At 38.4% G+C, this 24,536-nt stretch overlaps 1 protein-coding gene and 1 long non-coding RNA gene across 3 annotated transcripts in view; one reads left to right on the top strand and one right to left on the bottom strand.

Annotated features, from left to right (window-relative positions):
- Positions 1 to 1,615: 1,615 nt before the first annotated feature.
- DPYD (dihydropyrimidine dehydrogenase) overlaps positions 1,616 to 24,536 on the bottom strand; it is a 913,720-nt gene continuing 890,799 nt past the window's right edge. For both annotated transcript variants that reach the window (XR_014054766.1, XM_081493632.1), the window contains 2 exons: positions 6,551 to 6,691; positions 1,616 to 3,345 (listed from right to left, as the gene is read on the bottom strand). Coding sequence is in view for 1 of the 2 variants with exons in the window: in XM_081493632.1 (XP_081349758.1) it covers positions 3,175 to 3,345; positions 6,551 to 6,691 (312 nt within the window). In the remaining variant the exon portion in view is untranslated. The remainder of the gene's footprint in view (positions 3,346 to 6,550; positions 6,692 to 24,536) is intronic.
- LOC145507310 (uncharacterized) lies at positions 3,480 to 8,350 on the top strand. Its single transcript, XR_014054767.1, has 3 exons — positions 3,480 to 3,681; positions 5,625 to 5,677; positions 5,779 to 8,350. It is a non-coding gene; the product is annotated as an uncharacterized LOC145507310 (long non-coding RNA).

Here is a 24,536-nt window from a genome sequence, read left to right as displayed (position 1 = left end):
CTTTTTTGTTAATATACAAGTCAACAAGAATTTTTAAGTTATTTTATTGCAGTGATAGTCTCTCACATGAGTAATATAAGACAGACCTCTGATAGATCCTCAGACAATATTAAGAAGCTCCTAGTAACTGTCACTTTATTATTGAAATTATGTATAGATTATAAAGTATAACCTGATTATATGAGCTCCAGTATAAACATATTTTTAGGTGAATAGATGTTAAAAATTTGATGAACTCATTACTGACAAAGGAACCAGTAAGATGTACAACTTGTTCTAGTATAAACATTTTAATTTTAAAATAACAACACATAAGAGAAGAGAGAGAAGATAATTTGTATTCAAATTATATCTCTATTTTCTAAATTGTTTCATTATAGGATGCTTTTAGGTAAGTAAAAATAATTGCTTATTCAGTGAGTTGTTTAATTAACCTGTATTATTATTATTTTTTATCCTCACAATAACCTTGGGAATTAGAAACTGTTTTAATGCCAGTTTTAAAGATTAGACAGTTGAGGTTGGTTGTCTGAGGTAACAAGCAATTAAGTGACAGGCAGATATCAAACTCCAGAGACTGTGGTTATCTTCCAACTTTGGCTAAAGTTCAGTTATGTAAGGGACATATGTTTGGAATAGTAGTTGGGGGGCCTTAGCAGGAGAGTATTGTATTCCATTTTAATGGTGGTGGTTTAGTCGCCAAGTTGAGTCTGACTCTTGAGACCCCATGGACTGTGGCCTGCCAGGCTCCTCTGTTCATGGGGTTCTCCATGCAAGAACACTGGAGTGGGTTGCCATTTCCTTCTCCAGGGGATCCTCCCAACCCAGGGATCGAATCCAGGTCTCCTGCGTTGCAGGCAGATTCCTTTACCAGCTGAGCCACAAGGGAAGCCCAAGAATACTGGAGTGGGTAGCCTATCCCTTCTCCAGTGGATCTTCCCAACCCAGAAATTGAAACTGGATCTCTTGCATTGCAGACAGATTCTTTACCAACTAAGCTACAATGAGACTGCATTTAATTTGTTAACACATGAAAGGATCTGGAGGTTTTTATGATGGTGGAGAAATATGATGGGACAATCATGTTGGCAAGTAATGTAGCATAACACCTGAAAAAGTGCGCAGGGATGTCAGATGACCTGTTAGGAAGTTATTTTAAGAGCTGGACAATACATGTTAGAGGAATGAACTATGGCAGTTTCTACAACTTAAAGCTGGGGAAAGCCTTGGGGAATGTTTTAGGAGTAAAATTATTGGACATGGTAAAGGACTGGATGAAAACAGGGAAGACTAAAAGTAGAAGTAACTATTTTGGCTTTTGAAATTGAGTATGAAATGCTTAAATTCAGCAAGTGATCAGATGCATGGATCTGACCAGGTCCAACTTGGAGATATAGACATTAGCATCATCTGTACAGAAGGGGTGATCAATCAATGTGGAGGAGTGGGAAGAAGTCTCAAGGACACCTTCATTAGATCTGAACTAACTTTATTATATGTATTACTGAATGTGAATGGAATTTACAACAGAGTTAACCCCAAACTACTCTACCTCAAAATCTAAATGGTTGACATGCGATTGTATTTGCAAAAGAGATAGCAAATGACCACATTATTTAAAATGCTTTATAAAATTTTATTTAATATTATTTAATCATACAGATTTTGTGGTAAATGTGCATTTCTAAAAGTGCATAATCAAACATTTATTTTTTCTTGATGTTGTATTTGTCATAGAAAGGTGCTATGGAGGATTACATGAAGATTTACTACTTATGGGTTCATATTAAAATATGCCACAAAGAAGAGATAAACAAGTTTATAAGATGCTATTTGCTGATTTTGAAAATAGAGGAATATAAAAATATTATTTGGCAGTAACAGAAAATACCATTTCTTTTTTAATTACTTTTGAAATTCAACATGAACACTAAAATAGAGTTGGTAAAGTGGTATCACCCATTTAATATATATTACCCATACTGTATTTTTTGTTCTTGAATAATGAAGCACATGACCTACTTCTGTATAATCTGTGCTGTGTTCAAACATTAATTGCTGGGATCATGCTGCTGCTGCTGCTGCTGCATCTCTTCAGGCATGTCCAACTCTGTGCGACCCCATAGACGGCAGCCCACCAGGCTCCCCAGTCCCTGGGATTCTCCAGGCAAGAACACTGGAGTGGGTTGCCATTTCCTTCTCCAATGCATGAAAGTGAACAGGGAAAGTGAAGTCGCTCAGTCGTGTCTGACTCTTGGCGACCCCATGGACTGCAGCCTAGCAGGCTCCTCCTTCCATGGGATCCTCCAGGCAAGAGTACTGGGTGGGGTGCCATTGCCTTCTCTGCTGGGATCATGAAGGTGACTATATTAGAAGCAGATAGAACAGATCTATGCACAGCAAAAGAGTGGCTTTAACCAGAGTTCCATCCTAATGTCTTACTTTGTTAGGAACATAGTTTAAATATTTAAAGAGGAATGTCATGTTGATTCATTGGTAGCATTTGGACACCCATCTCAGGCCTGAATGGTGAATAGCATAGCTTGATACAAATGATAACTGAACACTCTCACCTTCAGTATCCAACTATTTCAGTGAAGAGACCTTAACAAAAATTTCCCAACCTTCATTGGCTTTCTTTTCCCACCACAGTAAATAATTATTTGACTTCATCTGAGCTTTATGGAGCTAATTACTTTTGCTTAGAAACAGAGTTAAAATTAAATGTAATTTTTAATTATAAAATGTTTCCTTGGAAACATTTGCTTGTAAGTTAAATCGTACTTTGTTCTAAAATACTTAATTTCCCTTACAATTAGAAATCAAAGACAGAACTCAGCATAGGGCATTTTGGAAAGTGTAGCGTTAATTGCTACAAAAAAGTTAATTTTTTCATAATGGACAACTGATGGTGAACATCCAATTAACTGCTACATAGTTATATTGAATGATTCGGCTCAGAAAAGAATTATTCTATTTTATGACCATTAATTGAATGGTCACTGGAAGCAGACATTTTTAAAATTTAGAAATTTCTTTAGAAATTATCTTTTTTTAATTTAGAAATTATATATTTGTTTGAATTTAGAAAAAGCTGAGCATAATGATCACAATTGAAAAGATCAGCATAAGTAGGTGACCTCGAAGTTCACTGCAACTGTTTCACAAATCACCTTAACACACAGGATTCACAGCCAAGGGCAAGCCTCTCTTTGGTTCATAAGGTGTTGTCCTGGAAACCATTTTGATGCAGTCGATAATAGGGCAGACGGAGAGACACAGGGTACAGCCTGTACAAGTGTCAGTAATGGTGGGCAGGTGGGTTTCAGGATCAAACTGGATAGCCTGCAAACAGAAATAAAGAGTCTTGCTGTCACTGCCCACAAAGGGCAAGAACGCCCCTATTTTAGCATCAACGTTTTTCTCCACTGCAGGAGAGCTGCACGCGGAGACAGCTACGCCCAGAACCGTGGTGCAGCTATAGCAACAGTTGAGCTGCTAGAGAAGAGGGGGGAAAAAAAGACAGGAAAAAAAATCCTTTTAAATTAGAACCACAATATTTAAAATTCCTTAGAGATATTTTTCTTGCTTTGTGTGAGGAAAATATTTCATAACATAGTAACTCTCTAGTTGCCTGCGTTGTGAGCAGAGCGTGGGTCCTGCCAGTCTGACCATGACCGGGTGGGTCGGCTACCTGAGGCGGGCAGGGCGCTTTCACACCTTGTCCTTTTCACACTCCTGGTTCTTGACAGTGGAGAAGCGTCGCTGTCAGATGAGGCAATGAATGCACTTGTTTGGGTTTCATATTATGGGTATAGTGCTTACAGAAAGGCAATAGAAAAAAAAAATTAGCTTAAGAGCCAGCTTTCAGGTTTGAGGGTTTCCAAGCTGATTCTAGGCATTACTCCACCACCAAGGGCAAAAGCACTGAAAGACGGGAGCCTGGACACCTGGCTTCTGGTCCTGGCCCGATACTTTTCTGCTTGGAGAACCAGGATAAGGCGTCCAGTTCTCAAACTGCTCAAGATTTTGAGAAACTCAATAATTTATTCCTTTCTCCTTCCTTCTCATCTTTTCTTCCTTCCTTTCTTTTAACATGATTTAATTCATAATATGGTGTAGCAACAGAACAACAATCTGTAATATGCAATGAAAATACCTAGTGTGAAATTTACAATTGAGACTTTTATTTAAAGTCATGATGACTATTTGCCTGTTAAAGAGATATTTCAATAATGGAAACAACAGACAAGAATTTCCATCTAGGAAAGACTTCAGGGCAGCTACATGGGGGCAGAGAGGACTTGAGGACTCGTCAAGAAGTCTCTCTTACAGAACAAGTCTGTTTTTATTCAGTCTGTGTGCTAATTTGGAGGGATGAGCGAGGGGGCTGAGAAAAATTACGAGGGTCAGTAAACCCCCACTCAGATACTCCTGGAGGTCAGGTCTTCAAATCTTACATTTTCAAATAATTACTGAGTTCTGATTTTTTTTCCTGTGTCATATACAACATGTTATAAAATCCAATTCAAGTATTTGTTATGTTTAAGAATTTCCCTCCCTCAAATAAGGTTCCTTGCAACTTAATTTTTTTCTCTTTTATGAACATAACAAATGAAAATAGTCTCATTAGAGTAAATTATGTCAGAGTGCTTAATATTTGTTAAAAATTCTGAGCTTTAAGGAAACAACCATATATCTGAACACGTACTGTAGCTATGGCAAACCATTAGGAAATTTGGTCTAACCAAATTGTTGCCATGTTTTATAAAACAATATCTCAGATGACTGTTTAAATGAGTAAAAGCTATTCTCTTCCTTATGTACCCTTTTATAAACAGAAATCCAAGAAACAACTGATGAAAATAATATTTACATCTTAGAAATCTTACACTTTGAAATTTTGCAAACATGTAAAACTTCACATTTATTTGAAGATTTTGATTTTCTGTTTTTTATCTTTGAGAGACAGAAGAGCCAAAGGAAGCCTTTTAAAAATCTTTTTGAATGCATAATTGCAATCTCCCCCCTCAGTAATAAGATTATTTTTGCTGAAGTTCTGCCAAGGCTACAATTCCAAGATGGGAGTCACAACCTCTAAGATTTAAGATGTTAGAACCCTGGTGCTGTGATTTTAGTGTTAGAACTTCCTGACTTATCTCTGTTTGGTTAATGAGAGGAAAGATGAAATGAAAATGAATATAATATGATTAGTATTTTCAAAATGACTGCTAGAGATGCTTTTCAGATATAGAAAAAGATGAGTAAATACAATGGGTAAAAATTTGGAATGGAACAGTGTTAAATTAAGGAAGAAGAGGTTTTTTAAAAATTAAACTTATGTCTGTCATACCTCTATTAGGTGGTCAGAAGAATATATAAAATCATATCACAAACAAATAGGACCTTTCTCCAAGCTAAATAAGGTAAACGAAATATAGTTTTTTAAAAAAATGGTCCATTTTATCTATCTTGAAAATTCATTAATCATCTTAAAGGGATCTTATTTTTACTTTATTATACTTCTTTATAGTGTGAAATATTTAATGAAAACAATATTATTCTGTAGTTCTGAACGTGAAGACAGCTGAATGCCCATTTTTTTCCTTATTGTTCCATGGCAGACTGTCAGCTGAGGGCTCAGGGACTGGGAAGAAGCTCTGGCTCACTTTATGTGGTAAGAACACAACTTGCTCAGCTTTCCCAGCTACAGAAGAATTTCAGGTCCCAACCAGCACAACTAGTTGGTGGTAAAACACTTTTTCTTTCTAACTGTAGTAAAAGCCTAATCAACGTTAAATGGAAGCGCACAGAAGGAAGCAAGTTCTTTCAAGATCATGGAAGTAAGTGGTAGTTCTTTCCCCTTCTTTCTCCTTTAAGGTATGATGCTTCCTTATGGCCATAATTGTGTGAATTTTTGTTTGAATTTTTCCTTCCAATTTTATGAGTGATGAAATGACACTAAAACAATACTGTGCACTGAATGGTGGCATTGTTCATTTGAGTTACTAGCTTCCTTTTAAAAAATCACTAGAAGAAAGGTATGGATGAACCTGTTTGCCTGGCATGAATAGATATACAGATGTAGAAAACAGAGGTGTGGACATGGGGTGAGGGGGAAAGAAGGGGTGGGATGAATTGGGAGACCGGGAATGACATATATATACTACCATGTGTCAAACAGATAGCTAGTGGGAGCCTACTGTATAGCTCAGGGAGTTCAGCTCAGTGTTCTCTGGTCATCTAGATGGGTGGGATAGGGGAGGTGTGAGCGAGGCCCATGAGGGAGGGGATAAATGTGCATATATACGGATTCACTTTGTTGTAGAACAAAAATTAACCTGATATTGTAAAGTAACTGCTACTCCAATTATAAAAGAAAATCATCACTGTGCTATGAATGTGAGATGATGGAAAGCTATGTCACTGCTGAGAAGTGACGTTTGGCATGTCTGGTCTGAATGCCACACTTCACAATAAAAGATGCTTTCTGCTACAAAAGCCAGAAGACACATGCCTCACAGCACCCTAATTACAGCATGATTCTTACCTGGTAGCCAGAGTCATTACAGGTCATGTAGCATTTGCCACAGTTGATACACATCTCTTCATCGATCACAGCCACAACCTGCTCTATGTTGCTCAGTTCACCATATGTTCCAAGGTACTGCAGAGCTTTTCCAATCACATCCTAAAAGATAGGCGCTGAATTACTTACAGGGCTCCTTTTAAAACATTACCGTGTTATGACTAATATTGGTCCAAATTTCCCTGTTTTTATAGAATGTTGCATTATCTAACTTAGAAGATTTTAGATATTGTAGCTCTCATGGATATACTTTTTATAATTGTAGCTTACATATTTCTGTCTCCTGAACGATGGACCCTCTCTCTATATCTAGCTTAGGAACACAAGACTTAACTCATTGCATTCAACAGGTTTTCCACAAATGATCTAAATCAGTGTTTCTGTGGGCAGGAGAAATGACACCCTTTTCAATGGTTGTGGCTTCCTTTTCCTCAGTTTTGGACCTGAATGATCCAAAAGTAATGAGGAGCAACAAAGGGAAATGCACTGATACTAGAAAACGTTAGATTGCTAGGAATGAGAATAAAAATGTGAACACTATGCATTTATAACACTGCATTTGAAGTCTAGATTTTCATTTAAAAAGTGCTTTGATAGCATACCCACCTGTCATGTTTTGAAGAGTTATTTCATTATTTAAAAAATCTAACTTATGTTAATTAATTAGGTTAATCTAGTAGCTAAATAAGATGCTCTTTTACTATTAAAGAACTCGGATTTTCTTCATTCACCGTTGAAGATTCTTCATGCCGTTACACATCTTTGTTCTTCATATTAATTGGAAGTGTGCTTATGTGAAGCACAGAAGTTTCATCAACAATAAGAAACACTTTGTTTCATAAAACAAAACAGAAGAATGTAACAATGTTTGTCAAATTAGTATGCTGTCAAGATTTTCTGCTTCTGTTTTTAACTTTTAACAAGACAATCTTTTGTTTGAATTCAAGGTCCATGTTCAAGGAGGTTTCACTCTTATTTAAAGCCATCTTCCGATATTCTCTTTGGTATTTTATTTCCTGCTCTTCTTTTTATGACCTTGGTTACCCTTTTTAACTTTTCTTTTTTCCTGTTGCCACTCTAAATGACAATATGCCATGACTTTGACCTTTCAAACTGAAACAAAGTTTACATTATTATATATTGTTTATTGGTGTAGCTCTCAAGGAATAAGAGGATCAGAAACTTACTGTCTTTTACTATTTTCTTTTCAGGATGTTGGAGATATAATTTCAGCAGTCTCACTCTTTGTAGGGGCTGCCTGGATCCAAATCAGTATCTCCATCCTGGGCTTCTCTCACAAACTCAAGATCTTGATCAGTGGCATGATGAGCACTGTTCCTAGAATTTGGTACAACAAATTCACCACTCATTGAACTTCTCATCAACATCACAAAATTGGATCTTCCTTCTGATTTCCTTAGTCATAGAAACACTGTTAGGATTTCTTTGGCCACTGAGGCTTGAAATTTCAGAGTTGCATTGTACTCCTACTTCTCCCTACTCCAATATCTCATCGGTTGCCAAGTCTTTTGAGTTCTGGATTTGCAAAATCTTTTGAATCTTCTTTCCACGTCCGCTATAATCTTTAACCACTATTAATTAATTTCCCATTACTTCTAAGGCAGTTACAAGAGCCTACACAATAAGTCTCATCGTTATATTCTTCCTTTCCCATCCTATCTTATGCAGTGTTGTCATCTTAATCTGTGCTGTATAGCACAAACTAAATTTCCCACTACCTTACTAAAAAAAAAAAAAAATCTACTGAATTAAATACAGTTTCACATTTAAGTCTAGCATTTAAGGCTTTCTACTGGCATGCCTTTTCTGGTCTGATTTCTCACTTTCAAACACCATGTGCTTTAGCTATACTGGACACATGCCCCGTGCGGCACACATTTATCAATCAACTCCTCTGGGACCTAATTGTATCTTGGGTCCTCTGTCCAGAATACTCTTGCCTTTTTTATTTTGAAAAATCTTGTGCATCCTCAAAGACAGCTGACACACCACTACTCCAAGAAGATTTCCTCAATCTTTCCTTCTTTTCTAGCCAAGAAAGGTGTGATCTCTTTTTTCCTCTTTCTCTTTTTCTTTGTCTCCTACCTCTTTCCCTCTTCTTATACACAGCCACAATGGCTGATAGCATTTTATCTATTATGTGGAACTAATGATTACAGATTACTTTGAGTTCTTACTATGTATTGGGCCAGTGCCATAATTTTTAAGCATTTTCTCACTTAAATCTCACATATTTTATAGAGGATGAGGTGCCTAACATTTAAGGTATAAGAGTAAGTAAATGAAAAAGCAGGCATTCAGACCAGTGCTGCCTAACTTCAAAATCTATGATTGGAAGTAATCTGTTATGCTGACTCATCTGTTACTTCTCTATTTAGCAAATTCTGCTTCATCTTAAACATATTTCTACATTTGCTTCCTATATGCAGTCTTTTACTAGGCTTTATTCATCTTTGTGTCACGTGATATATTTTGCTCCTGAGATCACTGAAATCTAATGAATACTTGAGTATTTGTTAAAATAAATGCATCTTTCATGTCTTTATATATTAAATATATAGCAAAATATTAGGCTAAAATATTCGTTTTATTAAAACTAAAATATTAATTGTATGGGCTAATAGCTATTTGTTAATTTACTAAATATTTTTTTTTAAATATGAGATTCACAAAAAGATTTGAGTACTTTTTTTAAACCATTTGTTATTGGAGGATAATTGCTTTACAATATTTTGTTCAGTTCAGTCGCTCAGTCATATCCGACTCTTTGTAACCCCATGGACTGCAGCAAGCCAGGCTTCCCTGTCCATCACCAACTTCCAGAGTTTACTCAAACTCATGTCCATTGTGTCGGTGACGCCATCCAACCATCTCATCCTCTGTTGTCCCCTTCTCCTCCTGCCTTCAACCTTTCCCATCATCAGGGTCTTTTCCAATGAGTTAGTTCTTCGCATCAGGTGGCCAAAGTATTGGAGCTTCAGCTTCAGCATCAGTCCTTCCAATGAATATTCAGGACTGATTTCCTTTAGGATGGACTGGTTGGATCTCCTTGCAGTCCAAGGGACTCTCAAGAGTCTTCTCCAACACCACAGTTCAAAAGCATCAATTCTTCGGCACTCAGCTTTCTTTATAGTCCAACTCTCACATCCATACATGACTACTGGAAAAACCATAGCTTTGACTAGAAAGACCTTTGCTGGTTAAGTAATGTCTCTGCTTTTTAATATGCTGTCTAGGTTTGTCATAGCTTTTCTTCCAAGGAGCAAGCATTTTTTAATTTCATGGCTGCAATCACTATCTGCAGTGATTTTGGAGCCCCCTAAAATAAAGTCTCTCACTGTTTCCAGTGTTCCCCTGTCTATTTGCCATGAAGTGATGGGACCAGATGCCATGATCTTAGTTTTCTGAATGTTGAGTTTTAAGTAAACTTTTTCACTCTCCTCTTTCAATTTCATCAAGAGGCATACAGATTTCTCAGGAGGCAGGTAAGGTGATCTGGTATTCCCGTCTCTTGAAGAATTTTCCACAGTTTGTTGTGATCCACACAGTCAAAGGCTTTGGCATAGTCAATAAATTAGAAGTAGATGTTTTTCTGGAACTCTCTTGCTTTTTTGATGATCCAACGGATGTTGGCTATTTGATTGACGATATTATGTTGGTTTCTGCCAACATCAACATGAATCAGCCACAGCTATACATATGTCCCCTCCCTCCTGAAGCCCCCTCCTATTTCCTACCCTATCCCACCCCTCCAGGTTGTCCCAGAACACTGGGCTGAGTTCACTGTGTCACACAGCAAATTCCCACTTGCTATCTATTTTCCATATGATAATGTCTATGTTTCCAAGCTATGCTTTCAATTCTTCCCACCGTCTCCTTCCCTCACTGTGTCTACAAGTCTCTTCTCTGTTTCTGCATTTCTACTGCTACTCTGCAAATAGGTTCATCAATATCATCTTTCTAGATTACATACACATGCATTAATATACAACATTTCTTTTGCTTTCTGACTTCTTCACTCTGTATAATGGGTCTAGGTTCATCCACCTCATTAGAACCGACTCAAATGTGTTCTTTTTTTATAGCTGAGTAATATTCTATTGTATTGATGTACACATTTTCTGTAGCCATTCATCTGTCAGTGAACATCTAGGTTGCTTCCATATCCTAGCTATTGTAAAAAATGCTGCAACTAACATTGGGGTACATATGTCTCTTTCAATTATGGTTTTCTCAGGGTATTTGCCCAGTAGTGGGATTGTTGGGTCATATGGTAGTTTTATTCTTAGCTTCTTAAGGAATCTTGAATACTTCTTTAAATACAAAATAATCATAGTCAAAGAATCTGGATATGTTTAATATTTTCTGATACTATGTTAAGTCAGTAAATGGATGAGGTTCTTCTATGGCTGTAAAAGACAATATGTGATAGAAAATAAGTTTTTCAATCTAGTAAACAACTCAGTCAAAATGCTTGTTTCATTGAACTAAAGCATGACTTGACTGAAATAATCAGTAAATATTCAAAAGATGATTTAACAGGAAACTCCCTAGACAGCAATCCAGCTTATAAGGTTTATTCCAAAGAAATAATGCATATTTCTAAGAGATGTTATTGCAGGAAGCAAATTCACATTCTGCATATATCAAATACCCTTTTTGCACTTTATTGGATAATTGTTCTTGTCATTTATTAAAACATCATTTTTTAATGTGAAACTAAATAAAACAAAGTCTTTGGAGCCTCTAAAGTTTATTAACACATGGTGTTAAGTTGAGTCATTTGCAGTGATGTGATGAACCTTGAGTATATCACACAGAGTGAAGCAAGTCAGAAAGATAAAGAAAAAGAATGTAAATTAATGCATACATACGGAACCTAGGAAAACAGTAACTGATGAAACTATTTTCAGGGCAGAAACAGAGATGCAGAGATAGAGAGTGGACATGTGGACACAGAGGGGGAAGGAGAGGGTGGGATGAGGTGAGAGGGTAGCTTTGACACATGCACATTGGTGCTTGTGCACAGTCACTCAGTCATGTCCAACTCTTTGTGACCCCCTCAACCATAGCCTGCCAAGCTCTTTTGTCCATTGAATTTTCCAGGCATGAATACTGGAGCAGATGGCTATTTCCACTCCAGGGCATCTTCTCAAGCTAGGGATTGACCTCACGTCTCCTGTGTCTCCTGCATTTGGCAGGTGGATTCTTTACCACTGAACACCTGGGAAGCCTATATATACACTACCATGTGTAAACTAGATGGCTAGTGGGAAGTTGCTCTATAGCAGAGTGAGCTAAGTCTCAGTGCTCTGTGATGACCTAAGGGGTAGGATGAGGGGGTGGAGAGGAGGCTCAAGAGGGAGGGGATACATGTATACTTATAGCTGATTCACAGTGTTGTACAGCAGAAACTAACACAACATTGTAAAGCAATTATTCCCCAATTTAAAAAAAAATCACCTCTCTTTCATCATAGTTCTTAAGAAAATTATGTATATCTTTTAATCTGAAAAATGATACAAGAATGACAACTATTTTAAATTATTTTGGAAAGAGTATCAAAGAAAATGAATTATCATTTTATGCAGTGGAAAATGTGGACGTTTGTTTAAAATCAAAGCTTCCATGTAGTACTGTCAGCTTATGAAAACCCTTGAATCCACATTCTGGAATTTGGAGTTTGCTGAAAAGTTCATATAATCAGTGAAGCACATATGGCTAGTCTAGTCCCTGTTGGACACACATCTGTGGTGATTAGGGAAACTACATTCATTATTACAAGCAAGGTATAGCTATACAAAGGTCACGTGATGTGCTATAGTCATCCCTGATTAGTGGAAAAGTTTCTGTATGAATGGGTATGTGGGAAAAAGTGATGCTAAATTCTTTAAAGTATAGATGATACATTTGATTTAAATATCTGTTCCCAAAATTAATGTTGGAAAAGAGTACAGAATTCTAGAATCACATCTTTGTCAATTAATTATTTGTTTGGGATAATCAAAAGAATTTTTAAAAAACAGATCAGTCAATATTTCTGTTTAATACAAACTTTAGGATCAAAGAATGAGGAACTAGAGGACCCCCATCCCATCCTTGCTGCATCATACTTAATGTGTTATACCAAGTATGATTTGTTGGTTTAGGACTTTTTTTTTTTAAAGTTGATTGAAGTATTTTCAAGTTGTGATAGTTATCTGGTATGTTAACTGTTCTTCTTAGATTTAACTCTAACATTGATTAGCATACTATCTACAATACCTGTTAAAAAAAGTGTCATTCAAAGGCTAGAACCAAGGAATATGTGTGCTGCAGGCAATCACTAAGACTTCTATACGAAACAGCCAATATTTAAATTATTTGACATAGGTGTTTAATTACTTTACCATTTCCTTTTCTGTACTGTTACCAATGTCACAGGTTCTTATTTTTTATATCAGGTTCACTGCTTGCTTAATAATCCTATCAAAACAGGAAATGAGATAATTTGGTTTGTTCCTACTGAATTTATGCTGACAATAATTTCTCCTTTAACTAATGTTCTCAAATCAAAAGTTCAATGATCCTTAATGAAGCTTTTCTACTTCTATCTTTTCCTCACTCTCCTTGCCACATCCACTTTTTTCTTTTCTAGAAAACCTGGTGTGTGCATGCTCAGCCGCTCATCATGTCCAACTCTTTGCAATCCAATGGACTGTAGGCCAGCAGGCTCCTCTGTCCATAGGATTTCCAGGCAAGAATACTGGAGTGGGTTGCTGTTTTCTTCTCCAGGGGATCTTCCCAACCCAGGGAGGAACCCACGTCTCCTGCATTGGCAGGTGGATTCTTTACCACTGAGGCACGTGGGAAGCACAAAAGAACCTGGAGCACCATTTATTTTTCAGCAGTGTGATAGAGGAATATCATACAAAAATACTGCATACAATTTATTTTTGATATCTTATATAATGTCCTCTGAGTAAGGAGATAGGGAGGGTGACTGTACAATTAGAAATCAGTTGAATTCTGATAACAGGACTCAGGAGGAATAAGGTGAACTGGGAGGGCAGAGACAAAGCATGATTCAGGAAATAAAGAAGTAGGTTAGTGGAGAAGGTGAGAGAAGCAAGCAAACCAAGAGATGGGATAGAAGCTAATGGAGTGTTAGTCACTCAGTCATGTCCAACTCTTTGTGATCCCATGGACTGTAGCCTGCCAGGCTCCTTTGTCCATGGGATTCTCCAGGCAAGAATACTTGAGTGGGTTGCCATTCCCTTCTCCAGGCAATCTTCCTGACCCAGGAATTGATCCCAAGTCTCCTGCATTGCAGGCAGATTCATTACTGTCTGAGCCACTAGGGAAGCCCAGAAGCTAATGAAGATCTGGGAAATGAAGTCTGTGAGGTGAGGGTGGAGTGGGAGATAGACAGATGGGTGTGATTTGGGTGTGGTGAAGGTTGGTTCAGTACAGATTTGTGGCCATCCCTGATCACTGTATTCTTTTTATGTGGGTTGGTTCAGGCTTTAAAGTAGCAAGTTCTTGCCAGACACTTCAGATTTAAATGCATTTAATGAGGCTAAATGTGATGTGTTTTTACTGTATCCTTACCTTATTCAACTCTTGAATATGTTTCCCTGTTCTTTTCGGTTCTGAGAGCATTCTTTATGGGAATGCTAGACAGATAATAGGAATTGAACAGTTCTAACTGTAAATTACCTATATATCATCTATTCAAAGTAATAGGTGTTTTCTCTTTCCCTTTTTAAAAAAATTTTAACAAAGTACATTTCTACTTTTCCTAATATTTTCTCCAAATTCAGATAATTTGAGACCCTGTTACTTCTGAAACATGTTAAAATCTTGATGCCACTCTTTTCTGATCATCTTTGGTCATATGTTCTCTATTTTCTCATATGACCATTGAAAATGGAATTATCTAAATGCTTAACTCTTTTCCTACTCCTTGTGAAACTCAGAGATTATGTCATCAAATTTCAATTTGGCAGCTTCTCATTCTTCTTGATCAATGTTCAAGTTAGAGCTCTGACTACGGGATTGTTTTCTATTGTTGTTTCTGAATTCCCCGAAAGTAGATTCACTTAAGGTGGCATACTTGTACATTTTACCTCAGACTTCCTTTCTATGGCGTAATGAACTCTAAGATGATACAGAATGGTTACTTTCCTTCAAGATTCTTTTAGCTGCCATTTTCCACAAACAGATTTTTATAAGGAGCCAGAAATAAGCCAGTACAGTAAGTCCCTCATTGCTTCTTTCTCTTTTGTGAGATTAAATTTCCAACAAGGAAATTCAATAATTTTTCCGATGTTTTGCTTTTAGAGTAGTGGAATTTTCATCTGAAGTCTATAAAGGCTTACATCGCTGCTCTATCTTGCCCGTCCATATTAACCATCTGGTTACGAGGTCTCTGATGTAATCCCAGGATAACACTCTGTTCTCCTTTCATACTCTCCTGCAGCTGCTTCCTCCATGCTTTACCTTCAGGTATGTGGATTTCCATGCATGTGCACATCTTTCTGACATATACTGCTTCTCCTCCAGCCCTTCGATTAGACCTATTTATTTCAAACAAGATATACCTTTCCATCATCATATTCCAGTCAGGAATCACATTTCAAAATATCCTTGCAAGACTTAAGAGATGATTCTTACCAAAAATTATTTTCATGTGTTTTAAAGTTCTGTTTGACAATTTTTCATCTCTTATTTGTCTGTACATAGACAACTGAGAATGTGAATACCTCCTGCCCATTTCTCTGGTGTCTTCTGAAAATTGCTGGGAAAGTCCTCCAGTATTTTTCTTTTTGTGCCATCCCTTTTATGCTTCATAGTATCTAATATGGCCTTACAGTTTTATCTGAGTACTTTTCTCCTTGCCCTCACAACTCAATTGAAATAATAAACCACTCGATCAGGCTGCCTGGTCTCCTGCCAACACTGTCTTGCCAGTCTTATGAGATGCAGTCCATCTCTTACTAGAAGCAGCAGGAAGAAGTGATGAAAACATCACTAGTGCCCCTAAACCATTCATTTTCCTACCCAGAAATTCAAAGACGTTAGAGATACATTCCTGACTTCATAAAGAGAATGAGAATTCATTCTCATATATATCAACAGAAGTGGGAAGCATTCGGGGAACTTTATAAGTCTTGGCAGGATCTCAAATCTCTGTTATACGCTGCCAGGGAATAAAGCATGTTTCTCATTTAGCAGGGCCAAATATGCACACTGTCACTTCAGTTTTCTTCAGCCAGGAGACAAAACTGCCTCCTGTTTGGCTTCGTTTCTCTAGCACAGGTGAATCTGTGGAATGTCAGGAGCTTCTTCAGAAGGTCCTGGTTCATCTTTGAGAAGACTTTTATCTATTGCTAGAGGCCAGCTCTCTTTTGCTTACTTTATCTATTCTTCCCCTTCAGTCTTCCAATACTGATTTGCATTACCCTCCTCTTCCTCAGAATCCTTTTCTTTCAATTTCTTTCACAGAAGTGAAAGCCCCACAGTATGGCAACGTGTACAATAAAGGCTGTGGAAATGGAAGCCAAGATGTAGGATTGATAAAGAGGAAACTGACTGGGTGCCAGGCTGACTCTAGTGAAAGTGAAGTTTCTCAGTCGTGTCCGACTCTTTGGACTGTAGCCTACCAGGCTCCTCTGTCCATGGGATTTTCCAGGTAAGAGTACTGGAGTGGGCTGCCATTTCCTTCCCCAGGGGATCGTCCCAACTCAGGGGTCGAACCTGGGTCTCCCACACAGCAGACAGGTGCTTTACCATCTGAGCCACCAGGGAAGCCCGGCTGACTCTAGGACCCTAGACTATTCCTTGCTGTAGGACTGACAGTCTCTGAGACCAGCTTTTAGCTTCCAAGGATGCAAGGAGAACCTGGATACCATGTTGGCTAGCAAAGACTTCTAGTTCTCAGAAGTCTTAGTCACTGTGTACCACTGTGTGACCCCTGGTGCTCCAGATGAAATTCTTAGAAGTGTAATCAGTACATCCCCTTGCCCTTTCACATTATATTAAGAGCGATTGAGAAAACTGGATTATTTTCCTCATTATTACTCTTAGTTTGGTCCTTTCTATAAACCTTATTGAACAAAAGAATGAGTTGTATTGGATTTAAGATCCCATGGCTGCAAATTATTCCAAGTATGTATTAATACTATGCTTTGCCAACATACTCATATGCTTAAAATGCCACCTTCCTTTTTTTTTTCCCTCCCTTTCATGAGAGACAGTAGAAGATAATGATTTAGGGCTCAAGTTCTAGAGCCAGATTTTGGAATCAAATCTTGGTTTTGACACCTTTCTAGCTGTGTGACCTTAGATAAGTTATTTAACCTCTCTGTTTATTAATTACTTAATCAGTAAACTAAGGAAAATATGGGTACCTGATGGGCTATGGTGAGGCTTAAATGAGTTAATTCACAGGCATGCAGAACAGTGCCTGAAACCTCATAAGTACTCAATAAATATTAGCTTTTATTATTAATTCTCTGCTTAATTAACACTAATTTATTAAACTCCATGTTAAATATCACCATCTCTGTGAAGCTTTCCACAATTACCCGAGGCAGAACTAATCCCTTTCACTCCTCTCTGTTCCCAGAGCATTTTGTACATATTTGATTGAACTGTAAATAATTTTTAACATGTGTCTTTCTCCCTTGTTAGACTATGAGCTCCATAAAGATAGATATCTTTCTTTTTAAAATTCATGTTGTATTCCCAGTTTCTAGCACAATTCCTGGATTGCAGCAAGTGCATAATAAATATATGTTAGCGCTACATCTCCTCTGAGATCAGGAAAATTGTAGTGCCTTGGACTGTGTACCATGTACATCTCTGGAAATAGACCCAGTCCTTAGCACACTGCCAGTCACATAGCAAATACTCAATAAATATTTACTGAGTGACTGATATTGAAACTGCCTACCTCTGTAGCAGCAGACCATTACTTCTTATCTGAGGTATTTGAAAGAAAAAGAAGAACAAAAGATGAGATCTATTGAGCATGGCTTGCTTAGAAATAATATCGTCACACTCATAACCAGGGAAGATGGGGGTAGATTAGAAGCATGAATGCATGACTGAAAAACTTGTTCAGACAAGAGGGGCTTAGTTAACTTTGTGGGGCACTGGGGCCCTCTCTGTAGCAGATGGGGAATAATATACTGTGCTAGCTGAGAGGATAAACAAAGCATTGTCATGGAGTTTAAACTATCGAACAGAGGAATCTATAAAGAGGCCAGCAGAGGAGAGAACAAACAAGCTAAAATAAACAGATGGGTGGACAGAAAAAATATTAAGCATGAAAACAGATAACTCAGAGCCTCGGGAAAAAAGGAAGAAGGAAAAATGGTTATGTCAAACGTAGAGGAAACATGAAAGTAATGATGAAGCAGCAGAGGGAAGAACGTAGTGTGCCTGGGTAAGTGTGGTACAGTGAAACAATAAAAGCAAGGGAAGCAGAGTCTGATTCACATGCAGAGAAAAAACGACTCTTAAAGGGAACATGACTATTAATTTCAATGTCATCCAGATGGAGTGGGAATTAATGAGGAAGGAGCGGGGGGCTTGTATGAAACGGGCAGTAACTGTGTCCCCTTACATTTGAATAGAACTATGCTTTAGGTGAGGGGGCTTCCCACGTGGCTCCATGGTAAACAATCCGCCTGCCAATGCTGGAGACACAAGAGCTGCAGGTTTGATCCTTTGGTCGGGAAGATGCCCGGGAGAAGGAAATGGCAACCTGCTCCAATATTCTTGCCTGGAGAATCCAATGGACAGAGGACCTTCACGGACTACAGTCCGTGGAGTCACAAACAGTTGGACACAACTGAGCCGATGGGCACACATGCTTCGTATGATACTTTTACACACATCACTTCATTTAGAACAACGGAGTTGTGGCCTTCTGACATCTAGTATTTATTCTCCCTCCTGCCAATGTCTCCCCTATCTTGTTGCAATAGCCTTCTAACCAGCCTCCCTGCTTTTGTTCTTGCCCATCTAAGATATCGCTCAACACTGCAGCCAGATGATCCTTTGAAAAACTTGAGTCTGATTACATCATTTTTCCTTTTAAAAAGCCTCCATAGTTTCCTGCCAAGGGCTTTCCTACTTTGGAGTCTTTGCATTTTCTGTTCCTTCTGAATGGAATGTTGTACCCTCGGGTGCTTATCTGCATTTATCACTCTCTCTCTGTGAAGTGTCTACTTGTGCCATTTAACCAGGGAGGCAACCCCTGACCAACCTCTCCAGCAATTCCTTTTCTCCAAACCCTGCTGAATCTTCTCCACAGCGCTGTGACCATCTTATACAGTATGTATGCGCTCGCTCATTTGTTTATTGTCTGTTCTCACTAAAATGTAGGCACCCTCAGAATTAGGCTTTTGTTTTGTTCACGTGGGCTTCCCTGGTGGCTCAGAGGTTAAAGCGTCTTCCTGAAATGTGAGAGACCTGGGTTCGATCCCTGGGTTGGGAAGATCCCCTGGAGAAGGAAATGGCAACCCACTCCAGTATTCTTGCCTGGAGAATCCCATGGATGGAGGAGCCTGGTAGGCTACAGTCCAGGGGTCGCGAAGAGTCGGACACGACTGAGTGACTTAACTTTCCTTTCCTTTTCCTTTGTTCACTACTGACTTGCTGGTGACTAGAGCATTGCTGGAACATAGTGGCTGGATATTAATAGTCATTGGATGAATGACAAAATGGATATATGGATAAATAGGACAATTACTGCCAACTGGAAATTGAAATCTCAGTGGTTACACACGAAAGACACAATAAAACCGTACTGGATGCCCTTGCTAAGATGAGTAGCACTTTCTGACCCATGGTCCACTTCCTCAGACTTCCTCTTTTTGTTTTTTCCCCTCCATATCACCATTTCCTTCTGGTTATTATCTTATTTCTTTGATCACTTGATCCCATTTTCTTCCCCAGAACTTCCTATTCCCTCATAGGGTATTAGTATAAGCAAGAAATAAGAAAATATACGAGAAGCTACTGTCTTGTGTCTGGCAACTAGTAGGCGGTAAGTATGTTAGTTCTTTTTCCTTTATATCCTCCAGCACAGGTCCATAATTAGCCTGAGTTCACTAACTTCAGTATGTTCAAATCTAAATTTTTCATCCATATCAAAAAAACTCATCAAACCTAAAAACATCAAGAATAAAACCCTGATTCATTATCTTTTATTTTTCTTTATTTTAGTTAGTGGTACTATCAATAATCTAAGCATCTTAATCTCCTTAATTGCAACTCCTTACCATTCCTTATACTCCAGTATATAAAAGAATCACTAAGTTTTAGAAGAATTAACAAGACTTCATCAATTTCACCTCTGTCTCTATTTCATTACCTTATCACTGGGAATATCCGTTTTTCCTCTTAACCTTCTAGTCACTACCCAGTCCACAGTCCTTAAATGCCACTTCCTCAAAGAGGCCTTCCTCATCCCCTTCAATCTAAACTAGGTCATGCTATGAAAAAGACGGCATACATCTTGTATTTTTTCTTTACAGTTTTTACTATAAACATAATTTTATGTTTCTTTCTCTGTTCTATATGTTTCATGAGGATAGAGGCTGTGTCTCTTTTAGCTTTTGTACTATAGATGTCCAATTCCTAGCACATTTCTTGTCTCATGGTAGGTATGCAATAAAGATTTCCTGGAAAATATATGAACTTCTTCAAACTTCCAGCTTGGTTGACCTCCAGAGCTTTACATTCTTAAGTTTATTTTGTTGGATATAAGGAAATGGAAAGTCACCCTAACCGGTTACCTCCTTCAAGTTGTCCGTTCCTAACATCATAACTAATAGCGGATAACGTTTATTTAGGATATATTTAGGTGTAGACTAAAAAGCTGGAAAAGGAAATGGCAACCCACTCCAGTATTCTTGCCTGGAAAATTCCAGGAACCTGGCGGGCTACAGTTCATGGGGTAGTAAAGAGTCGGCCACGACTGAGCACATCAGCACAGACTAAAACGCACTTCACACACTACCTAATTTATAACTCCATGAGGCAGACTCTTTTATTATGTCAATTTTACTAATTAGTTAGCTGAGGCAAGTTCATATAGCTGCTAAATGGCAGTGCCATGATTTGAACCCAAGCAGTGTGACAGAGGGGCTTCCCAAGTGGTGCAGTGGTAAAAGAACCCGCTTGCCAATGCAGGAGATGCAAGAGACACAGGTTCAATCCCTGGGTCAGAAAGATTCCCTGGAGGAGGAAATGGCAACCCATTCCAGTATTCTTGGCAAGTAAGGGAGGAACAGAGTCCAGATAATACATGAAGTCATCTTGGATAAAACAGTGACATAGCTTATGATTTTCTACTTACTGCAATGCCATAAACATTTAATGAAATTGAATTTGGGCTTACCAGGGTCATTTTAGGATGTAGCCCATGTTTGAAGAAAGTCACTGCAAGGAATTCTTAAGAAGCTGTTTCCTTCATTGAAATACGTAGCAAAGTTTGTAAGATTTTAGCAAACTACATTAATGGGAAAACAGTATTCTGAATTAAGCTTAGAACTACTCTGTCACACAGCGTTGTTGTGTGGTCAGTTGCTCAGTTGTGCCCAATGCTTTGTGATCCCATGTACTGTAGCCCACAAGGCTCCTCTGTCCATGGGATTCTCCAGGCAAGTATACCGGAGTGGGTTGCCCTTTCGTCCTCCAGGGGATCTCCCTGATCTAGGGGCTGAATCCATGTCTCCTGCATCTCCTGTACTGGCAGGTAGATTCTTTATCATTGACCCACCTGGGAAGCCCATATATATACCTTTATACATAATATATACCTATCCCAGGTATTGTGAAGATTAAATGAGATAAAACAGGTATAGAACTTGGAACAGTACAGGCACATTAGAGCTACTGGTTGCTACACACTTCCATGGATGCTCACAAGAGATGAATTTTCCCTCCTAGTCTGGAAAATCATATTGGAATATGAGTAAAACTGAATTTATTAGATATAAGAAAATGGAGAGTCTCTAATTAAATATACTTAAATTAAAAATACTATCACACGCACACACAGAGTTCACTTTTGGTAACAATATCATAGCTTTAGAGATGAAGAGTCATCTAAAGCCACCATGGATACCTTTGGGATAAGAACAGACTTCTACTTCCTTCTTCCTCTAAAACATAAACTCTGTTCCATTCTCTTGAATATAAAACCTTATAGAAAGCAAGATGAAATAAGAAATCCTTGTCATAACAAGTAATTCCCCATTTCTCAAAGACAGAGTTGCACTTATAACTGATGAAAATGTTCCTTCACCTCCCAGACCCCCACCACCCAATAGCAGTTCCTATTATGCTTTCTAGGAAACAATGTTTTCCTAAAAGTTGTAACAGCTAGAATGGGTATGGACACCCTGGGGAGAAGAAGGTAGTAGCAAATCCACTTGACAGTAAGAAAAAATCTACCATAGCAATCCTTTACTATGCCAGTCAACATTGTTGGAGAAGGCAATGGCAACCCATTCCAGTACTCTTGCCTGGGGAATCCCATGGACAGAGGAGCCTGGTAGGCTGCAGTCCATGGGGTTGCCAAGAGTCAGACACGACTGAGTGACTTCACTTTCACTTTTCACTGTCATGCATTGGAGAAGGCGATGGCAACCCACTCCAGTGTTCTTGCCTGGAGAATCCCAGGGATGGGGGAGCCTGGTGGGCTGCCGTCTATGGGGTCGCACAGAGTTGGACATGACTGACTTGACTTAGCAGCAGCAGCAGCAGCAGCAGCAGCAACAACATTGTTATGGTCCTAGATGATAGGAAGTTGGTATCCACAGTGTCTTGAGGCTTAATGTAAAGTAATACTTGGGATAATTCAGTTTGGATCATCTCTGAACTATGACAATTTAGAATAGCAATGTAAGCTTGTATTACTTTTAATAAGACACAGCTCTCCTTCAGAATTTAAAAATTGTTTACTTATTTTCTTGAGTTCCCATTTCTTTGGTTTATTTAATCTGCTCAGTTTGATATTTTATTTGGATTAGTGATTGGCTGGCTTTAATTCAACTACAGCAGGCCTTTTGTTTGTTCTCTTTTTGTTTTGCTTCTACATTTCCTGAAGAAATTTGTTGTTGTTTAGTTGCTAAGTTGTGATCAACTCTTTGCAGCCCCATGAACTACAGCACACTACGCTTCCCTGTTCTTCACTATCTCCTGGAGTTTGCTCAAATTCATGCCCATTGAGTCAGTGACACCATCCAACCATCTCATCCTCTGTCGCCCCCTTCTCCCCCTGTCCTCAATCTTTCCCAGCATCAGGGTCTTTCCCAATGAGGGGGCTCTTTGCATCAGGTGGCCAAATTATCAGAGCTTCAGCTTCAGCATCAGTCCTTCCAATGAATATTCAGGGTTGATTTCCTTTAGGATTGACTGGTTTCATCTCCTTGCTGCCCAAGAGACTCTCAAGAGTCTTCTCCAGCATCACAATTCGAAAGCATCAGTTCTTCAGTGCTCAGCCTTCTTTATGGTCCAACTGTCACATCCGTACATAACTACTGGAAAAACCATAGCTTTGAGTATACAGACCTTTGTCGGCAAAGTGATGTCTCTGCTTTATAATACGCTGTCTAGGTTTGTCATAGCTTTTCTTCCAAAGAGCAGGTGTCTTTAATTTCATGGCTGTAGTCACTGTCTACAGTGATTTTGGAGCCCCAAGAAAATAAAGTCTGTCATTGTTTCCACTTTTCCCCATTTATTTGCCATGAAGTGATAGGACTGGATGCTATGAAGGAATAGAAGACTGGAAAAAGTTGCAATGCTTTTACATTGTATTCCTTTTATTTCAAACATAAATAATATTTTTCTTTTGATTCTTTTATATATACAGAAAAGATGGAGACCTTATGTTTACTTCAAACTAATTAACTAGAGAAACAGACCCACAATTCCCACTTAACTCCAAATCATATAGTAGTTATAGTCAAACATGCGGGGCAGTTGTGAAGAGCTAAAGGATACAGCTTCTTCTTTACCATCTGTGTCCATGTCATCCTTTTAGTAGCACACAAATAATTTAAAGGAAACAGCTCAAGAGACTCTTTGGGGCTATTTTATTGTTGAAAGTCCCAAGTGTTCACTTTATTTGGAAGTATGGCATTGAAGTACTGGTAGAATTTGTGTCCAGCCACTTCCATATTTTGTTTCAGAACTCTGAATCATTTAACCCTCCCAACATCAAGTCAAAATTCCACTGTTTTTTTTATAGGGCACATTTTTTCTCTCTCATAGGTAGAAGACATTTTTAAGGGTTCCAATTTCTATTTGACTGCTAAAAAGGAATTCCAGAAAACTCCTAAGAGCAAGCTTTTCAACTGATGCTTCAACCAGAAAATGGAGATGTAGGAGTAGATAGTCACTGAACAGAGAAGAATCAGTTTTAGTGAACGCAAAGCCCATTCAGTGACGGTGATTTCAGAGAGAATATGGGCCTGTAATAGTCCCCCTCCTTTTTTTTCATTATGATTGTTTTAAAATAATTCCATCTTGAGGGAGGTGGGCAGGAGTGAAGTAGATGTGGCTATAAAGGGGCAAGCTGAGGGATCTTTATGCTAATGGAAATCTTGTATCTGACTGTGGTGCACACAGGACACAAGACTCTACACATGGGGTGAAACTGCATGAACTAAACACACACGTATGCACACACATGCAAATGAGAAGAAGTACAACTGGAGAAATCTGAATAAGACCAGTAGACTGTATCTCTGTAGTTTACCTGGTTGTGATACTGTACTACAGTTTTACAACATGCTACATTGCAGACACTATGTAAAGGGTACACAAGACCTCTCTGTATTATTTCTTACACCTGTACGTGAATCTACATCTCTTTCAAATGAAAAAGTTGAAGAAAAACAAGAAATACAATGCACACATAATT

Source organism: Giraffa tippelskirchi, chromosome 5 (assembly GCF_054371585.1).
Source record: "Giraffa tippelskirchi isolate mGirTip1 chromosome 5, T2T-mGirTip1v1.2.pri, whole genome shotgun sequence".
Taxonomy (NCBI): Eukaryota; Metazoa; Chordata; class Mammalia; order Artiodactyla; family Giraffidae; genus Giraffa; species Giraffa tippelskirchi.
Note: the sequence above shows the minus strand (reverse complement) of the source record. Positions and strands in the feature narration are given on the sequence as shown.